General features: G+C 66.5%; 1 protein-coding gene across 3 annotated transcripts; it reads right to left on the bottom strand.

The window, feature by feature from the left end:
• Window positions 1–231: 231 nt before the first annotated feature.
• On the bottom strand, window positions 232–16,051 carry RAPGEF3 (Rap guanine nucleotide exchange factor 3). 3 transcript variants are annotated; one of them, XM_068409786.1, is made up of 27 exons: window positions 15,973–16,051; window positions 15,676–15,762; window positions 10,749–10,802; window positions 10,375–10,481; window positions 10,112–10,233; window positions 9,324–9,498; window positions 8,998–9,082; window positions 8,742–8,802; window positions 8,421–8,497; window positions 7,703–7,849; window positions 7,450–7,559; window positions 7,124–7,212; window positions 6,623–6,701; window positions 6,234–6,384; window positions 5,461–5,543; window positions 5,125–5,164; window positions 4,717–5,020; window positions 4,500–4,597; window positions 4,187–4,312; window positions 3,920–4,101; window positions 3,752–3,842; window positions 3,042–3,092; window positions 2,550–2,637; window positions 2,368–2,432; window positions 2,106–2,160; window positions 1,953–2,024; window positions 232–1,589 (listed from the first exon to the last, which is right to left on the bottom strand). In XM_068409786.1, exons 1-27 carry the CDS (start codon window positions 15,976–15,978, stop codon window positions 1,471–1,473), a joined length of 2,724 nt encoding a protein of 907 aa, XP_068265887.1. In that variant the 5' UTR covers window positions 15,979–16,051; the 3' UTR covers window positions 232–1,470. The 3 variants fall into 3 exon arrangements, with proteins under 3 accessions (XP_068265887.1, XP_068265886.1, XP_068265888.1); XM_068409785.1 differs by having other exon boundaries at window positions 4,717–4,863; window positions 4,939–5,020; window positions 15,676–15,978; XM_068409787.1 differs by lacking the exons at window positions 232–1,589; window positions 1,953–2,024; window positions 2,106–2,160 and adding an exon at window positions 2,211–2,285.
• Between the last annotated feature and the right edge of the window lie 897 nt (window positions 16,052–16,948).

Genomic DNA, 16,948 nt, shown 5'->3' with positions numbered 1-16,948 from the left:
AGCGTGATGCCACGCGGCTGCACCCAAACTTTGCCAAAACTCATTATGGGCACGGCTTAATTATAGGCTGCCTGGAGTGGGAGGAGGGCTGGTAAATCCAGTATCCCAGTATTGCTCCACTCCTCACGTGTATGACCCCGGGGGCTGGTGGAGGAGCATGGAGGAAGCTTCTCTGGGGGGTCTTTGCCCACCCAGAGCCCAGCAGATCCATTAGAGATGTCGCTTGAAACGTTATTTAGGTGTGATGGGACTTTTATTTTAAGCATCCCGCTCGTTTGCATCACGAGACGCAGCTCTCTGGTCCCTTGTAGCCCCGCCGTGGTGGGGCAAGGCTGGGGGGGGCTTTGGCTCGTGGCTGGGGCACAGACCTGCCAGGGGCTGCGAGCCCCCCCCACGCTGGCACCCTGCAAATGTGGGAGCTTTTCAGGGCAGTGACTTCCCCTGGACCCCGCAGCTTCACCCAGGGCTGCTCAGAGCGTTGGGAAGGTCATGGCTGAAACTGCTCCATGAGCATAGAGGGATGCTCTTGGGGGCGGGGAGGGATGGGGGTCCCCACCCCTGGGGTCCGGCAGCTCTGCCTCCTCCAAGACATCTCCCCAAACCCTTGCTGGTGGCCCAGAGGCAACTGGTGATGGGTTGGGAACCAGAGCAGATCACCATCTCCATCACGAGGCCACTACAGCGTCCTTCCACGATGGATGCTGTCCTGCCTCCGCACCACGGCTGTACGTGGCTATTCTGCCCCCACCCATGTGGGGAAACTGAGGCACAGAGGAGGCTGTGATCAGCCCAAGGTTTGGCAGCAGGGGCTGGTTTAAGCCCCAGCAGTCTTTGGGGGGGAACAAGATACTTTCCCCGTGGCTGCTGGGGTCGTGCAGCTCCCAGAGGCTGGGACAGCGGACGCAGCCAGCACCTCCCACGGGACACAGAGGACAGCAGGAAGGGCAGGTCCCCTCTGGGGCTGCCCCCAGGATCCGTGGGGCAGCACGAGCCAGACCCTGAGCTCAGCCTGGGGGTCTGCACCCCAACGGAGACCGACGTGGTGTTCCCAGCTCACAGGGATGCCCCGGCCTGGGTCCCTCCAGGAGGACGGGGCATCTTCCAGCCTGGCATGTCCAGGGCAGGCAGCACCAGGGCAGCCAGGGCTCCTTCCTCCCCTCTGCCCGGTGCGGGGGGCGAATCCAGGTTGCTGCACGGAGAAGACAGCGGGGTGCAGCCTTGCATACAAAAATACCTCTATTGCTCCCTCCGCCGTCCGTGGCCCTCGCCTGCCTGCAGCCCACGCGGGCTCCCGGCGCCCGCAGCCGACGGCACGGCCGAGCAGAGGCTGCCCTGGGCCCGATCCAGCACAGCCCCGTGCCCGGTGCTACCGGGGGCAGAACCACGGGGCTATCCCTGCTGTCAGGCTGCAGCGTCCCTGCTCCGGGGGTCCCTGCTCCAGGGTCCCTGCTCCAGGTCCCCCCGGCCCCGTCAGGACTCCAGGTCACGGGAGAGCCGCAGCAGCTCGGTCTGGCTGTCGATGGCTTTGAGGTGCTGCAGGTACGCCCAGGTGGAGACGGGGCTCCGCACGCTCAGGGACTGCTCCGAGCCTGCCGGGGAGAGCCGAGACCAGGCTGGGCTCCTGCCTCTGCCTGGGCTCCCCAGTCCCCCTCCATCACCTCCACCTGGGCTCCCTGGTCCTCCTCCATCACAGATCCCCTCCATCCCCTCCACCCCTCTCCCCTGACTCATGGATCCCCTCCATCCCCTCCATGAACCCACTGAAGCTGAAGGAGCAGGAGCAAGTGGGGACAGACTCGCCCTGTGGGGCAAAGCGATGCCCCAGCCTGCTGGGGCTGATGCCCCCTGGGATGTCCCCTCGGGACCACCCCCCACCCCAAGGACGGTGGCTGCACGCTCCCCCAAGGGTGGCCCTGAGGGGTGGGGGGCAGATGGGCGAGCCCCAGACGTACACGTGGAGATCCTGACGGCCTTGGGGTCCTCCGGCCGGTGCGGGGAGCGGTTCCGCAGCGGGGAGAGAGGAGCTGGGCGTGGGGAGAGAGCAGGAGCTCAGCACCATCCCCAGAGCAGCCCCCGTCCCCGTCCCCCGCCCCAGGAACACTCACCGTGCGCGTGGCCCCGGCAGCGCTGCAGGACACGCACCGTCTGTGCCATCATGTGCTGCGGGCAAGGCACAGAGGTCACCCGCTGTCCCCCAGCCCCACTTTGCTGGTGAAACACGGTCCCCTCCGGCTTCAGCAGCGGCTGCGGCTGCCCCGTGACCTCCTCGGGGGTGGGGGTCTGCCCTAACGCCACGGGGATGCTCTGGCTCTGCACCCCAGGGGACGGGGGGACAGCAGGTCCCCGGGGAGGAACCCCCCCACTCACCATCTTCTCGAAGTTGATGAGGTTCTCGGCCAGCGTGCGGTTGCCCTCATGGATGAACGTCATGTCTGGGGGGGTTTAGGGATCAGATCCGGCTTCCTCGTCCCCAGGGAGGGCTGGATGCGTCCAAGGGGTCCCTGCCACCCCAGCCCGTTCCCACCTGCACCCCCAGCCGAGGCACCCACCTTTGAGGAGCAGGGGCACGAAGGGGATGATGGGGGGGCTCAGCTTGGCGACAGCCAGGCGATAGACCCTGTGGTTCCACGACGGGTCCTGGGGACGGAGCGGGACCTCAGCAGGGGCAGGCAGGGGACACAGCGCTGGCTGCTGCCTGCCACGGGGGCACGGAGAAAGGCGGGGGGGGGGGGAACGTGCCTCCACAGCCCCCCTGTGACCCTGCACCTTCTGGGGAGCAGGGACAGACCCTACCGGGAAGGGGGACATCGGGTGGGCAGGGGGATACGGGGTGGGCAGGGGGATACGGGGTGGGAAGGAGGATACGGGGTGGGAAGGGGGACACGGGGTGGGAAGGAGGATACAGGGTGGGAAGGGGGACATGGGGTGGGAAGGAGGATACGGGGTGGGAAGGGGGACATGGGGTGGGAAGGAGGATATGGGGTGGGAAGGGGGACATGTGGTGGGAAGGGGGATATGGGGTGGGAAGGGGCTGCGCTCACCAGCATCCTCTCCAGCGCCGCGTGCAGCTTCCTGATCTTATGGGGCAGCCTCTGCACAGAGAGAGGGTCACCAGCGCTGGCACCCCGGCTCTCCCACCCCCAGGGACCCCCCAGCTCCTCCGGCACCTCCTGCTCCCCACCCGCCCCATTTCAGGGTCTGCCTGGACCCCAGCACCCGGGTCACCCAGGTCACCTTCACCCCTTGGGCAAGCTGGAGCCCCTCTGCTCTGGAGACAGGCTGAGAGAGCTGGGGCTGTTCAGCCTGGAGAAGAGAAGGCTCCAGGGAGACCTTCTAGCACCTTCCAGTGCCTGGAGGGGCTACAGGAAAGCTGGAGAGGGGCTTTTGACAAGGGTATGGAGTGATGGGACGAGGGGGAACGGTTTTAAACTGAAAGAGGGAAGATTGAGATGAGATATTGGGAAGAAATTCTTGGCTGTGAGGGTGGTGAGACCCTGGCCCAGGTTGCCCAGAAAAGCTGTGGCTGCCCCCTCCCTGGCAGTGTTCAAGGCCAGGTTGGATGGGGCTTGGAGCAACCTGGGCTGGTGGAAGGTGTCCCTGCCCGTGGCAGGGGGTTGGGACTGGATGGGCTTTAAGGTCCCTCCCAACCCAAACCAGTCTGTGGTTGTATGAAGCCAGGGGACTCGGGTCCATCCCTGCCGACCTCGGGGGACCTCGCCGGGCTGTCAGCAGCCCCAGGGTGGTTGGTTACCTCCCAGGTCTTGGCCAGGCGGCTGACGGCCGTGTTGCTCACACCAAACATCACCGCGAAGAAGGAATTCAGGTTCTTCTGCTCCTTGAGGCTGCGGGCGAGGACGGAGTCAGGCTTGGAGGCCACCCCCGGGTCCATCCTGGCAGGACCGGGTGGCGAGGCACTCACTGGGCGGCCAGTTTGATGAACTTGCGGAGGAGCTGGGCTCGCCTGCCCACCTCGGGGCACAGGCACAGCTCCGTGGCCACCCAGTACTGCAGCTCGTTGAAGCGCCGCATGACCCGCTCCAGGTTGGCCGTGGTCACCTCGCCGAACTTCTGCGGCCCGACGATGTAGTGGATCATTTCCACCTGCCAAGCCCAAGGCGGTGGCTGAGGGGTGTCCCGAAAGCCACCCTGGGGGTGTCACCCACCCCAGCCTAGGTGCTGCTCGTACCTGGTGGATGCTCTTGAAGAGGTTCCAGTCGTAGTCGGTGAGGTGGCTGGCCAGGTCCTTGGAGCTGATGAGGTCCAGGGTCTCTGAGGAGCCGACGTGGGGGCCCAGCTGCTCCGGGTGGGGGGTCTGTGCGCAGCAGAGAGGACACCCAACCCCTCCTGCCATCAGCCACCGCAGCAGGGATGGCAACACCAGCCCCTGCCCCGGGGAGGGACGGACACCCCCAGCCCTGAGCTGCTCTGGGGACACCGCAGCCCCACACCCCGCTTGGAGGGGGCCAGCCCACCCCTGGGACCCCCTGCCCTGCGCTCACCAGGCTGCCCAGCTCCTCCACGCTCACGGCGAAGAGCCTCTCGTTGAGCCCCAGCGCCGTGAACACCCCGACGGCGTCCAGCTGCAGCCCCACTTTATCTGCGGGAGAGGGGATGGTGGGTGCTGGGACGGGGAAGGGGCCCGATCCTGTGGCACGGCGGCCACCCACTGGAGAGTCCCCAAGGCCACGGTGTCCCCGGGACACCCCGGTCACTCACCTCCAGCCGAGTTCACCTTCACCAGGACGTGGTCCCCGTCGCGGCCGAGCCGGGGGGCGAGGGACCGCAGGACATCCCGCACCGAGGCGTTGACGGGCAGCACCGTGACCAGGCACGAGTGGTCCGCTCGGTAGATCTCGTAGGGCACTACGGGGTGGGGGGTAGAGGGTTTTGGGGTCCCAGCCACCGGGGAGGGGACGGTCCCCACCGTGGTGGCCGTACCTTTGTCCTGGGCTCTCAGGGCACAGCTGCCGTGCGCAATCGCCTCCTCCTGGCTCCCGAACCAGCTCCCCGAGCCCCGAGCCTGCGCCAAGGTGGGACAGAGCGGGCACGATGTCACCCCGCCGGCCACCCCTCCGGCTGGGGGGGTCCCCAGAGAGCAGGGGCCACCCAGCCCTCCGTCCCTACCTTGGGCTGGGGAGAAGCGCTGCCGTCTCCGTTCTCCAGCCTGCGGAGAGATAAAAAGGGGGTGTTGGAGCCCCACAGCCCACCACCAACCTCCCCGAGTGTCCCTGCCCCACGGCGGGGTCTGACACCCTCCCTGTGCCTGGGACACCCCCACGCCGGGGACAAGGTGGCCCTAGAGCCGCTGGCATCCCCACGGTCTTGGCAATCGCTGCTTTGCTCGGCCCCACGGACGGTGCGATCCCCCTGCAGGGGTGCAGGACGCAGGGACACGGGCATCGGCAGTGTCACAGGGGGATGTCACAGATGGGGACACCCCTCCTGCCCCGGGGGACTCACGGTCGGGGCCGTCGCCGCTCCTGCGCTTGCTCCTGGCCCAGCCCGCCCAGGCGAGGGTCCCGGCTCGCCAGGTCCGCGAGGTTCTGCGGGATGAAGGTGCCAGGTGGTCACCACGGCGTGGCCACAGCCAGACCCAGCTGGGGACATCCCCATCCTCCTGTCACCCCGGTGCCGGGACATCTCCCCTGTCACCCTGGTCCCAGGACATCCCCATCCCTGCTCTCACCCCAGTGCTGGGACATCCCCATCCTTGCTGTCACCCCACTCCCAGGACATCCCCACTGTCACCCCGCTCCCAGGACATCCCCCCTGTCACCCTGGTCCCACGACATCCCCATCCCTGCTGTCACCCTGGTCCCAGGACATCCCCATCCCCGCTGTCACCCCACTCCCAGGACATCCCCATCCCCGCTGTCACCCCACTCCCAGGACATCCCCATCCCCGCTGTCACCCCAGTGCTGGGATAACCCCATCCCTGCTGTCACCCCAGTGCTGGGACATCTCCCCTGTCACCCCGGTGCTGGGACATCCCCATCCCCGCTGTCACCCCGCTCCCAGGACATCCTCCCTGTCACCCTGGTCCCAGGACATCCCCATCCCCGCTGTCACCCCGCTCCCAGGACATCCCCCATCACCCCACTCCCAGGACATCCCCATCCCCGCTGTCACCCCAGTTCTGGGACGTCCCCCCTGTCACCCCGGTGCTGGGACATCCCCATCCCCGCTGTCACCCCGCTCCCAGGACACCCCCCCGTCCCCCCGGTCCCGGTACCTGCAGCAGGGCCGTGGTGCTGCGGTCGCCCTGCAGCAGCCGCCCGTAGAGCAGCACCCACTGGCTCACCAGCCGCAGGATCTTGCGGCGCTTGTGCAGGGCGTAGGTGACCTTCTCCTGCTCCGAGCCCTCCAACGGCTCCGCGCGGAAACTGGGACCAGTCAAGGGCACCAGCATGGGTGGTGGGGAGCGGGCAAGGACCCCCCATACGCGGCTACCCAGGACAGGATGGGAGATGGGGATGTCCCCTGTGCCCTGGGGTTTTGCGGGTCCCCTGGCCAAGCCCTGAGGTCCCACCGGGGTGACAGGGACCAAGCTGGTCCCTGGCAGGGGGGTGCGTGGCACGGGATGGGGATGGGTCCCCCCCAACTCCAGCAGCAGAAGGATACTGGTGCAGCAGAGCCCTGCAGAGCTGCGAGGTCGGCATGAACACGGTGTAGGTCAGCAGGAAATCCCCCAGCAAGGTGTCTGCAAGAGAGGAGGCCACCAGCAGTCACCCTCGGCTGGGGACACGGCGGTCACAGCACGGCTGGCCAGGACAGGGTCATTTTTTGCTCCTCAACACCACGGGAAGGTCAAGGGTGCAGCTTTGGGGGATGAAAGAAAACCAAAGGGCTGCACTAAAAGTGTGGGGCTGGGTGGGGGGTGAACGCCAAGGCGGTGGCTGCTGTCACCAGCTCCAGTTTGTCACCCACTGGGGACATCTCCTGGCTCCCAGCACTTTGCTCCCACCTCTCCTGGCCCCACAGGGGATTTTTAGGGCGAGAGGAGCAGCTTTTTGGGTTGAACATGGGGGAGAAGACAGCCCTGCTCGGTCCCCTTGCCAGCACCCCGTCCCCAGCCCCATCTGGGGACGTGGCCCCCAGCCCAAGGGGGTGACCCCCACCTACCCACGGGGTCGTAGACCGTGGCGTCCAGCCTCATGAACTCCAGCAGATGCTCGAGGATCTTCTCCGGCGTCCCAGCCATCACCGAGTACCTGGTGGGCAGAGCACGGGGCACGTCAGGGAAGGACGCAGCACCCCAGTTGTGGGGCAGGACCACCACACCGGGCCACCAGGCCACTCGGCGCAGGTGGTCAGCATGGCCTGGCACCCCTTCTCCCCCTCCGGGGACACGGTCCCACCAGTAAACTCCTCCAAGGGAAGCCAGCAAGCGGCGGAGGACGCAGCGGGGGGCCAGGCTGTGAGGAGGGATGGGGACAGGCTGTTGTCACCTGCTGCTCCGCGCCGTGGCCGGCTGGCTGCTGCCACCCTGCAGGTTCTTCTGCAGGACCAGCACCACCTTCCCGTGCTCCTTCAGGCGCATCGTGTTGGCCTCCACGTCCTACGGAGAGAAACCAGCCGTCAGCCCGCCCCAGGTCCACCACGCAACACCTGGCTGGGCTGGTTGCACCCCAAAGAGACGTGTCCTCCACCACAAACACCCCGGAGGGTGCACGGCCCGCGAGCACCCCCCCTGCCCTTCACCTTGAGGATGCGGTTGAAGTCCTGCTTGTCCACGCGGAGGAAGTGGCAGTTGTCCTCCCGCAGGATGATGGTGGCCGCCCGTGGCGCGTCGTTCACCAGCGCCAGCTGCCCGAAGTCGTCCCCCTCGTGCAGGGTGGCCACCAAGCCCTGGACAGGGGGGGACACGGAGGGTGAGGGTCAGGGTGGGAGCCCTCATCCCCACCGGGGGACAGTGATGTGGGGTGTCTGGAGCGAGTTTAGAGGAGGCCACGGAGATGCTCAGAGGGCTGGAGCCCCTCTGCTCTGGAGACAGGCTGAGAGAGCTGGGGCTGTTCAGCCCGGAGAAGGCTCCAGGGAGACCTTCTAGCACCTTCCAGCACCTGAAGGGGCTACAGGAAAGCTGGAGAGGGGCTTTTGACAAGGGCATGGAGTGATGGGACGAGGGGGAAGGGTTTTAAACTGAAAGAGGGGAGATTGAGATGAGATATTGGGAAGAAATTCTTTGCTGTGAGGGTGGTGAGAGCCTGGCCCAGGTTGCCCAGAGAAGCTGTGGCTGCCCCCTCCCTGGCAGTGTTCAAGGCCAGGTTGGATGAGGCTTGGAGCAACCTGGGCTGGTGGAAGGTGTCCCTGCCCGTGGCGGGGGGGTGGAATGAGATGGGCTTTAAGGTCCCTCCCAGCCCAAACCAGTCTGTGATATGACCCTATGAGAGCCCCGCTGCCGCCGCAGGGACGCGCCCACCTTGCCGTGGGTGACCACGTTCACCGAGCCCTTCCAGATGATGTACCACGACGTGCCTTTGTCTCCTTGGCTGAACACTGCAGGGGGACCGGTTGTGTCTGGCAGTCAGAGAGGGGAAGCCCCCAAGCGCCCCTCATCAGCCCCCCCCATCCCCAGCCCCCCAGCCCACGTCTCCTCCACCCCTGCTCCACGAAGAGGCAGCAGGAGCATCCCACCCCTGGAGCACCCACCCTGAGGACGATGGCTCCAGCCACCCCCCTGAGGCTGGGGACCCTTTCCCAGGGGACCACCCAGCCCTGCACAGCTCCTGGGGACACTCACGCACGGTCCCTGCTCTCTGGTGCGACTCGAACATCAGCACGGCCGCCAGCTCCCGCTTCACCTACGAGAGGCACCTGCCATGAGGGTCACCCCAGGAGGGGACACGCGTGGGCACGGGGGACGGGGTGGGAAGGGGGCCCAGGGATGCTCCGAGAGGGCCAGGAGGGGATGCTGAGATGGGAAGGGATGGGATGCAGGAGGGTTTGGGGACCAGGAGGGTTTGGGGACCAGGAGCAGGTTGGGGGAGGACACACACCGAGTTGGAGAGATGAGCCACGGCTTTGATGTGCAGCAGCTCCTCAAATATGAGCTCCAGCTCATCCTCCGTGCGCTGGGCAGGCCTGGGGGGGAGCGGGGGGTCAGCAGCCGACCGTGTCCCCCCTCCCAGCCACGTCCCGGGGCGCAGACACCCCCCCACAGGCACAACCCCCTCCCCAGGCAGCTGCCTGCTCCCCCCACCCGACAGCCGAGGAGGAGACGCCCGGGTGGCCCCTTTGGTGCCACAGACCCCACGGAGCGGGGTCGAAATGAGCCCCACGTCCCCCTCCCTGGTCCCCACGTGTGCCCCCCCGGGCCACTCACGGCTTGCGCAGGGCCATGGTGAGCAGCGCGTCGGGGCCCAGCTGGGCCAGGAAGGCCAGTGCCTCCAGCAGCTCCTCGGCGTCCCGGAGCCCAGCGCCGGGCTCGGGGCTCAGCTCCAGCTCGGCGAAGCGGTAAAACTGGGTGTCCTTGTCCTGGAAATGCCACTCCTGCCTCACTGCGGGGGGAGAGCGGCGTGAGCCCGGCTGTGCGCCCACGGGGGACCCACAGAGTGCCACGTGTGCCCATGGGAGAGCCACGGAGTGCCACGTGTGCCCATGGGAGAGCCACGGAGTGCCACGTGTGCCCATGGGAGAGCCACGGGATACTATGTGCACCCACAGAAGACCCACGGGGTACTACATGCACCCACGGGACACCCACAGGGTGCCACGTGTGCCCATGGGAGAGCCACGGGGTGCCACGTGCGCCCATGGGGGACCCACGGGATACTATGTGCACCCACAGAAGACCCACGGGGTACTACATGCACCCACGGGACACCCACAGGGTGCCACGTGTGCCCATGGGAGAGCCACGGGGTGCCACGTGCGCCCATGGGGGACCCACGGGATACTATGTGCACCCACAGAAGACCCACGGGGTACTACATGCACCCACGGGACACCCACAGGGTGCCACGTGTGCCCACGGGAGAGCCACAGGGTGCCACGTGCAAGCCACAGGGTGCCACGTGCGCCCACGGGAGAGCCATGGGGTACCACATTCACCCACAGGAGACCCCAGCAGACCCCCCCGTGGCGCGGGGGACTGCCCCCGCCCGCCCTCACCGTGTGTCAGGACGCCTCCGTCCACCAGCACCTGGCAGACGCCCACGGCCTGGCTGCGTGTCTGCACGGCCAGCCCGGCGCCCAGCAGCCCGTCCACCAGCTCCCTCCCGGAGCAGCACTGCCTGCGAGGGGAGAGGGCGTGAGAACCGGCCCCGAGACGGCTCCTGGCACCCCAGGTGAAGTCCTGCCCTCCTCGGTGGCCCGCCGGGGTCCTTGGTGGCCCGCGGTGGCCTCCGGCGTGGCAGGGGTACCGGCCGTCCCACCTGTGATGCCGCAGGTGATGCTTGTGGTCACGGATGAGGCCGGGGTGGGTGCTGGTGAGGTGGATGAAGAGGAGCTTCCCGGCTCGCCAGACCTTCTCCGAGGATGCCTGGGGGTGGAAGGGGGTGACACGGCTTGTAGGGGACGTGGGGAGGGGGGGGCGTGGGTGGCTGACCCCGACTGTGGTGACACCCCGCATGGTCAACCAACATCCTGCCGAGGTGCCCACCCCAGCACCCCGGGATCTCCATCACCCACCCCCAGGACCAGCCCAGAGCCCAGCACCCCCCGGCCCCCCACCCCTCACAGCCTCAAGGCACGTTTCCCTCCCCCTCCCCAAGGTCACGGCCGGGGGGGTCTCTCCCAGCCCACCCACCTGCGTGAGGCTGTGCCCATAGTCCAGCGGGGATTCGGTATCCAAAAGCGGGGTCTGGAAAAGCAAAGAGCAGGGGGTTGGTGGCCATGGGGGGGGTCTGCTGGGCCCCCCCCTCCGCACCCTACACACCCCAGGGGGTCTCCCATCACCCCAAGACACAGCTCAGCCCCCACTTGTCACCCAGAGAGGTGGCGAATGTCCCTGCACTGACCTCCTACAGCCAAGGCAAAGCCCTTCCTCTGCCCCATCCTTGATGCCCCAAAAGCCCCCCACGGTACCATTTAACTTCAGAAGTGCCTTCAAACGAGGGAGCTGGGAGAGAAAAGGAGGAAGTTCAAAGTAAAACCTTCGCAAAAGGGGATCAAAGACATCGTAGGTGAGACACGGAGCTTGTGCCGGAGGAGAAGGGCTTGGGAGAGCCTCGGGGGGAGCTGGAGGTGCCCAAAGCCCCGGGGTTTCCCTCCTGCTTTGAAGCTGGGTCCAAACAAAGAGGATGGAAAAGATCCCAAAGTCCGTTGGGTTACAGAAACAGCCCCAGGAAGCCCTTGGGGAGCTGGAGGACCCCCAAGGACCAGACCCCCATCCCGTGGCGTTGCCCTTCTCTGGCCTCGCTCCAGCACCTCAAGGTCTTTCTTGTTGTGAGGGGCCTAAAACTGCACCCAGGATTTGAGGTGCAACATCCATCCATCCATCCATGAATCCATCCGTCCTTCCATCCATCCATCCTTCCATCCATCCATCCTCCATTGATTCATCAATCATAGAACCACAGAATGGTTTTGGTTGGGAAGGACCTTTAAGATCGAGTCGAACCCTTAACCCAGCCCTGCCAAGGCCACCACTAACCCATGTCCCTCAGCACCACATCTACACGGCTTTTAAATCCCCCCAGGGATGGGGACTCCACCACTGCCCTGGGCAGCCTGTTCCAGTGCTTGACAACCCTTTTGGCGAAGAAAACGGTTGGACTCCATGATCTTAAAGGTTCTTTCCAACCTAAATAATTCTATTCTATGAATCACCGGGGACCGTCTCCATCAGCAGGTCCAGGATGCCAACCCAGGGTCGGGCTCAGCTCCGCCGGGAGCTATGCCCACCCCTGGGGTCCTCAGCTTCTCCATGACCTTCAGCCCTTTGGCTACCCCCCATCAGCAGGTGCTTTTTAATCCTTGTGCTTATTTTTCTCCCAGGTTTTTCCCCTCGGGGAGGGGATGCTCCAGGGAAAAGCGGTGCAAGGAAGGGATGAGCCATCGCCCACCCCCAGCCCTAACCCCGGTGCCAAGGCGCTGCCCAGAGGGATGAAGGCTCCCGGCTCCCGCATGGCCTCGGCCCTGAATAAACAACCTTTCATCTGGGCTGCACAAACCCGGGCTGGGGAAGGCAGAGCAGCCGTCAGACCTGTTCCACGGCAGTTAATGCACTTTGAGCGTTAACCCTGAGACAGGGCGAGGGCCATCCCTCCTCGGGGTGGCTTCACCTGCGCGGGGGTCACCTGAAGGGGAAGGTTTTGAGGTCCCCCCCTGGTTTATTTCTGGCTGTGAGGGGTCTGAGCACGGCGTCTCCTGGGCCAGGTCCTCCTTGGAGCTGCTGGCTCTGGGCAGGTTTGAGTAACCCCAGTGAGAGGGACCGTCTGGATGAAAGCCCCAATTAAGGAAGCCGAGGGCAGGAGTAATTAGCTGCAGAAACCAAACAGCCCCAGCACCTCCTGGCCCAGGCAGGAGAGTGATGGAGGTGGACACCCACGTACGGGTGCTCGGATGGGTGCTCTGCCCTGCGCTGCCTCCTTGCCTACCCCAACCCCTGCCTGCTCGGCTCAGGCTGCTCCCACATCTCCTCCAGCCCCTTCCACACCCCCAGGGCTTCCCCATCCTCCTCCAGACGGGGACTCAAGCCACCAACTTGCCCTCAGCAGTTTGCAACCGGCTTAGGAGAGATTCGGGGAGTGGACTGAGAACAAGCGGCCCCACGAAGGCAGCAGGTCCCTGGGGACGCTCCCGAGCTGGCCACGCTGCCGCTGAGCCTGGGACACCGGGACTTACTCACTCTGTAAACCTTCCCGAGCCTCGTGACCGCCCCGTGGAACAGGAAACGCGCCGGCGACTGCAGAGCAAATGTTTGCAAACAGGAGCCGGGCTGAGGCCGGAGCGTGGAGCTGCCTCCCGTGGGACCCTGAGGTCGATGCCACCCCCTCGGGGGCGAGCGAAAGCTGCTCCGGTCCCCAAACAGCTTTTGCTGTCACCTCGTAAGGGAAGTCTGTCCTTGAGGCAGGACGTGCCGTGGTCCCGCTCCAAGGACACCGAAGGAGACTGAGACAAACCCTCGCCCAAGGATGAGCGTTGGGAGCGATTTCTCCCTCCTGGGGTTCTCTCATCTCCACGGCAGCTCAAAAACACGGGCCAAAATCTCATGCCTGGCCCCCAAAATGCCCTGCTGCTCCCCAGCTCCGGGGTCTGGCCCCACAGGACGCCCTCCCCGCCCTCAACCCTCGTTGTAGGACTCCAACAGCTTCCTAAGGAGTTGCCTCTTTCCATCTTCCTGCCCAGGGGACACGCCGAGCTCCTGCCTGTCTCCAGAAATCCGGCAGCGGCGGGCGGCCGGCCAAGGGCTCGCGCGTCCCTTTTGTTTGGGATCCCGAAGAAAACAACAGGAATTATTTCAGGCTTTACGGCACCGGAGAAAGTCCTCGCCCATCCGCAGCCTCCAAAGAGGCGGCAGCCAGCCAGAGCTGGAGCCTCGGCGAGGAGGGGGGCTCAGGGGACACGCTCTGTCCCCTCCGTCCTCTCCAGGGATGCGGCACGATGCGGGAAGGGTGAAGGATGGAGCTGCGTGGGGACACCGGGCTGTGATGATGCCAGGGACCCGGAGCCTCGCTGCGAGGAGCAGCGCTGGAAGGGACTTTCTGGCACCGGGATCAGGCAAACAGGTCCCCAGGAGGGATAAGACGGAGCCAGGACGCGAGGAGGAGTTTCCATGAGCCACAGGCTTGGGGACAAGGGACAATATTGCTGCTCCGAGGCACGGTCCCCTGGCCCCGAGGAACGGGAGCGCTGGGAGCACCTGCACAACGCGGGGAAAAACACCCCCTTCCCCTGCAAATATCAGCTCTGCTCCCCTCCAACAGCCGTGGGGGTCCCCACGCCCACGGGAGCCACCCGGGCAGGGGACACTCCTGCCACACTGTGCGTGCCACCGTGCTGCCGGGGTTGGTCACATTTATCCCCGTCTGGCAGTTCAGCACTGGAATGCTCCAGCTTGCTCCTTCCCTGACCTCGCTGGCTTTTTGCCACTCCAAAAAAAAAAAAAACCTCCCCAAAATTGAGTTCCTAAAAGTTCTGGGCAGAAAAAAAATCATGAAAAAAGGGAAAAAGAGGAAAGTTTTCTTATTTGTGCAGGAGCTCATGTGCTGCGTAGGATTGCTGCGGAGGGGGTTGTCCCCTTAAAGTCACTTCACTTTTTTCCTTAAAAACTTCTTGGGTCAAGCAGTGTGGGAAGGGGAAGGTCACAAAGCTCAGCTGGGGCAGGTGAGCAGGCTCCAGGGTCACCTCCCAGCCCCAAGGGGACAGCAAGAGGCCACAAGCAGGGACCAGGCGCCTTTTGCACCCCAGGGACCCCCAGAAGACCCCCAGCAGTTCCTGGCCAGGGGACAGCACGGACCCGGGGAGCGAGGACGTGATGCTGAGCATTGTCCCGCTGCCAAGTGACAAGTTTCTCCTGCAGAAACGGCCTGACCCGGTGGGGAGGGAACGTTTTGAACCCCGTGTGCCGTGGGGAAGGGCTTTCCTGTTCACACGCTGGGGTCGGGGTGCGCTGCCCGGGCGCTGCGCGCCGCAGCACAATGGCACCGGGCTCGCTTCATGCCTGGCTGCCAGCTCCGCCCGGAGAAGGGCTCGGGGCAGGCGGCTGCAGGAACACGCTCCCTGCACGCCTGGGGCCCTGCACGCCTCGCCTGGCTGCCAGCAAACACGAGGGGGGAGCGGGGTGCGGGTCACAGATCAGAGCCCGCTGCCAGGCCAGCTGGGGAGGCAGGGAAGGGCCAGGCCTGCCCTGCAAAGCCCTGCTCAGGAAGCGGGGCTGCGGGCGGCGATAAGCCTTGGGGGACCTGCTTGGCTTGGGGGGGGTCTGCTTGGCTTGGGGGGTGTCACTTAGCTTGGGGGGGTGTCACTTAGCTTTGGGGACCCCACTTGGCTTGGGGGGCCTCGCTTGGCTTGGGGGGGTCTGCTTGGCTTGGGGGGTCCCTCATGGCTTGAGGGGTCCAGCTTGGCTTGGAGGGCCTTGCTTGTCTTGGGAGGGCCCCGCTTGACTTGGGGGGTCCAGCTTGGCTTGGGGGGTCCCTCATGGCTTGGGGGTGTCACTTAGCTTGGGGGGTCCCACTTGCCTTGGGGGGTCCCTCTTGGCTTGGGGGGCCCCTCATGGCTTGGGGGGTCCCTCATGGCTTGGGGGGCCCCTCATGGCTTGGGGGATCCCGCTTGGCTTGGGGGGTCCTGCTTGGCTTAGGGGGACCCTCATGGCTTGGGGGCCCCACTTGCCTTGGGGGGTTCCTCTTGGCTTGGGTGACCCCGCTTGGCTTGGGGGGTCCCTGCTTGGCTTGGGGGGTCCCTCATGGCTTGGGGGGTCCCACTTGGCTTGGGGGGACCTGCTTGGCTTAGGGGGGCCCTCATGGCTTGGGGGGTCCCCCTTGGCTTGGGGGGTCCCTCTTGGCTTGGGGGGTCCCTCATGGCTTGGGGGGTCCCTGCTTGCCTCTTACGGCGGCTCCACCGCACCCCGGCCAAGCGCAGCCCCCCCCGGGCGAGGAGGGATGCTGAGCGGGGCGTCCGGGAAAGCCGGCAGCTCCCGGGGCTCCGTGGCTCGGGGTCCGTGTCCCCGGGCTCTCGGCGGTGCCGGGGTCCCCCGGCCGGGCCGCCCCCCGCCCCGGCCCGCCCGCACTCACCCAGCGGATGCCCTGGATGGGGGGCAGGCTGCCCCCCTCGCCCTCCAGCCGGATCTCGTAGCTGGAGCTCCGGAACAAGTGCATCTTCTTGAGGAGCACCGGCAGCCGGTTACCGTCAGCCCCGGGCGGCGGCGGCGGCGGCAGCGACGGGGGGGGAGCGGCCCCGGCCCCCGGTTCCAGCCCGGTTTGCCGCGTGCGCTGCCGGCCCCGGGCTCCCGGAGCCCCCGGAGCCCCCGGAGCCCCCGGGCCCCGCCGCGCCACCCCCCCGCCCGCTCCCGCCGCCCCGGCCCCGCGCACCCTCATGCGGCGGCGGCTCCGCGGCGGGGCGAAGCCATCGCGGCCGCAGCCCCGGTGCTGCCCCGGCTCCGCGGCGGCTCCTCGGGGCGGGACGGGACGGGCCGGGCTCGGCCCCGCCGCTGCCGCCGCCGCCGCCGCGCCGGGGCTGGGCCCGCCCCGCCCCCGGGCGGGCTGGGACCGGCAGCGGGACCCGGAGCGGGGCCGGGGCACGGCGCGCCCCGCCCGCAGCCCCTCCCCGGTGGGCCACGGGCCGACCCCCCCCCCTCGGCACCGGGACCCCCTGTGCTTTTGGGGACCCCCCCGGCCATCCGGGGGCCGCACCCGCCGTCCGTGGGACTCCCCGTCCAGCCTGAGCCCTGTGCGTCCCCCAGCACCCCAGTCCCTGGGGTCGGGGTGTCACCAGGGACCCCTGCCCTTCCCCTGAGCACCCACAAGACCCTGGGGATTGGGGTGTCACCAGGAACCCCTGCCCTTCCTCTGAGCACCCACCAAGACCCTGGGGATCGGGGTGTCTCTAGGACCCCCCCAGACCCCACCAAGACCCCAGGGATCGGGGTGTCACCAGGAATCCCTGCCCTTTCCCTGAGCACCCACAAGACCCTGGGGATCAGGGTGTCTCTAGGACCCCCCCACGACCCCACCAACACCCTGGGGACTGGGGTGTCTCTAGGAGTCCCTGCCCTTCCCCTCTGGGGACTGGGGGGTCTCCAGGTCTCCCTGTGCACCCCACCAAGACCCTGGGGATTGGGGTGTCTCTAGGAGCCCTCTGTGCACCCCACCAAGACCCCAGGGATCAGGGAACCACAGGGCCACCCCCCCACCTTGCCCAGTCCTGCTGGGCTCAGCCTGGTGGGGGGAGAACGGGGCACAGAGGTGCTGGGAAGTGGGAGGTGATTTGTACTGGGGAGGTGGCCCAGAGCCTCTGACCTGGGTGGACAGAGGAGCAGACCCAGAGCGTGGTCCTGGGAGTGCGTGT

Source organism: Nyctibius grandis, chromosome 11, assembly GCF_013368605.1.
Source record: "Nyctibius grandis isolate bNycGra1 chromosome 11, bNycGra1.pri, whole genome shotgun sequence".
Classification (NCBI taxonomy): domain Eukaryota; kingdom Metazoa; phylum Chordata; class Aves; order Nyctibiiformes; family Nyctibiidae; genus Nyctibius; species Nyctibius grandis.
This window is presented reverse-complemented; position numbering and strand designations above follow the sequence as displayed.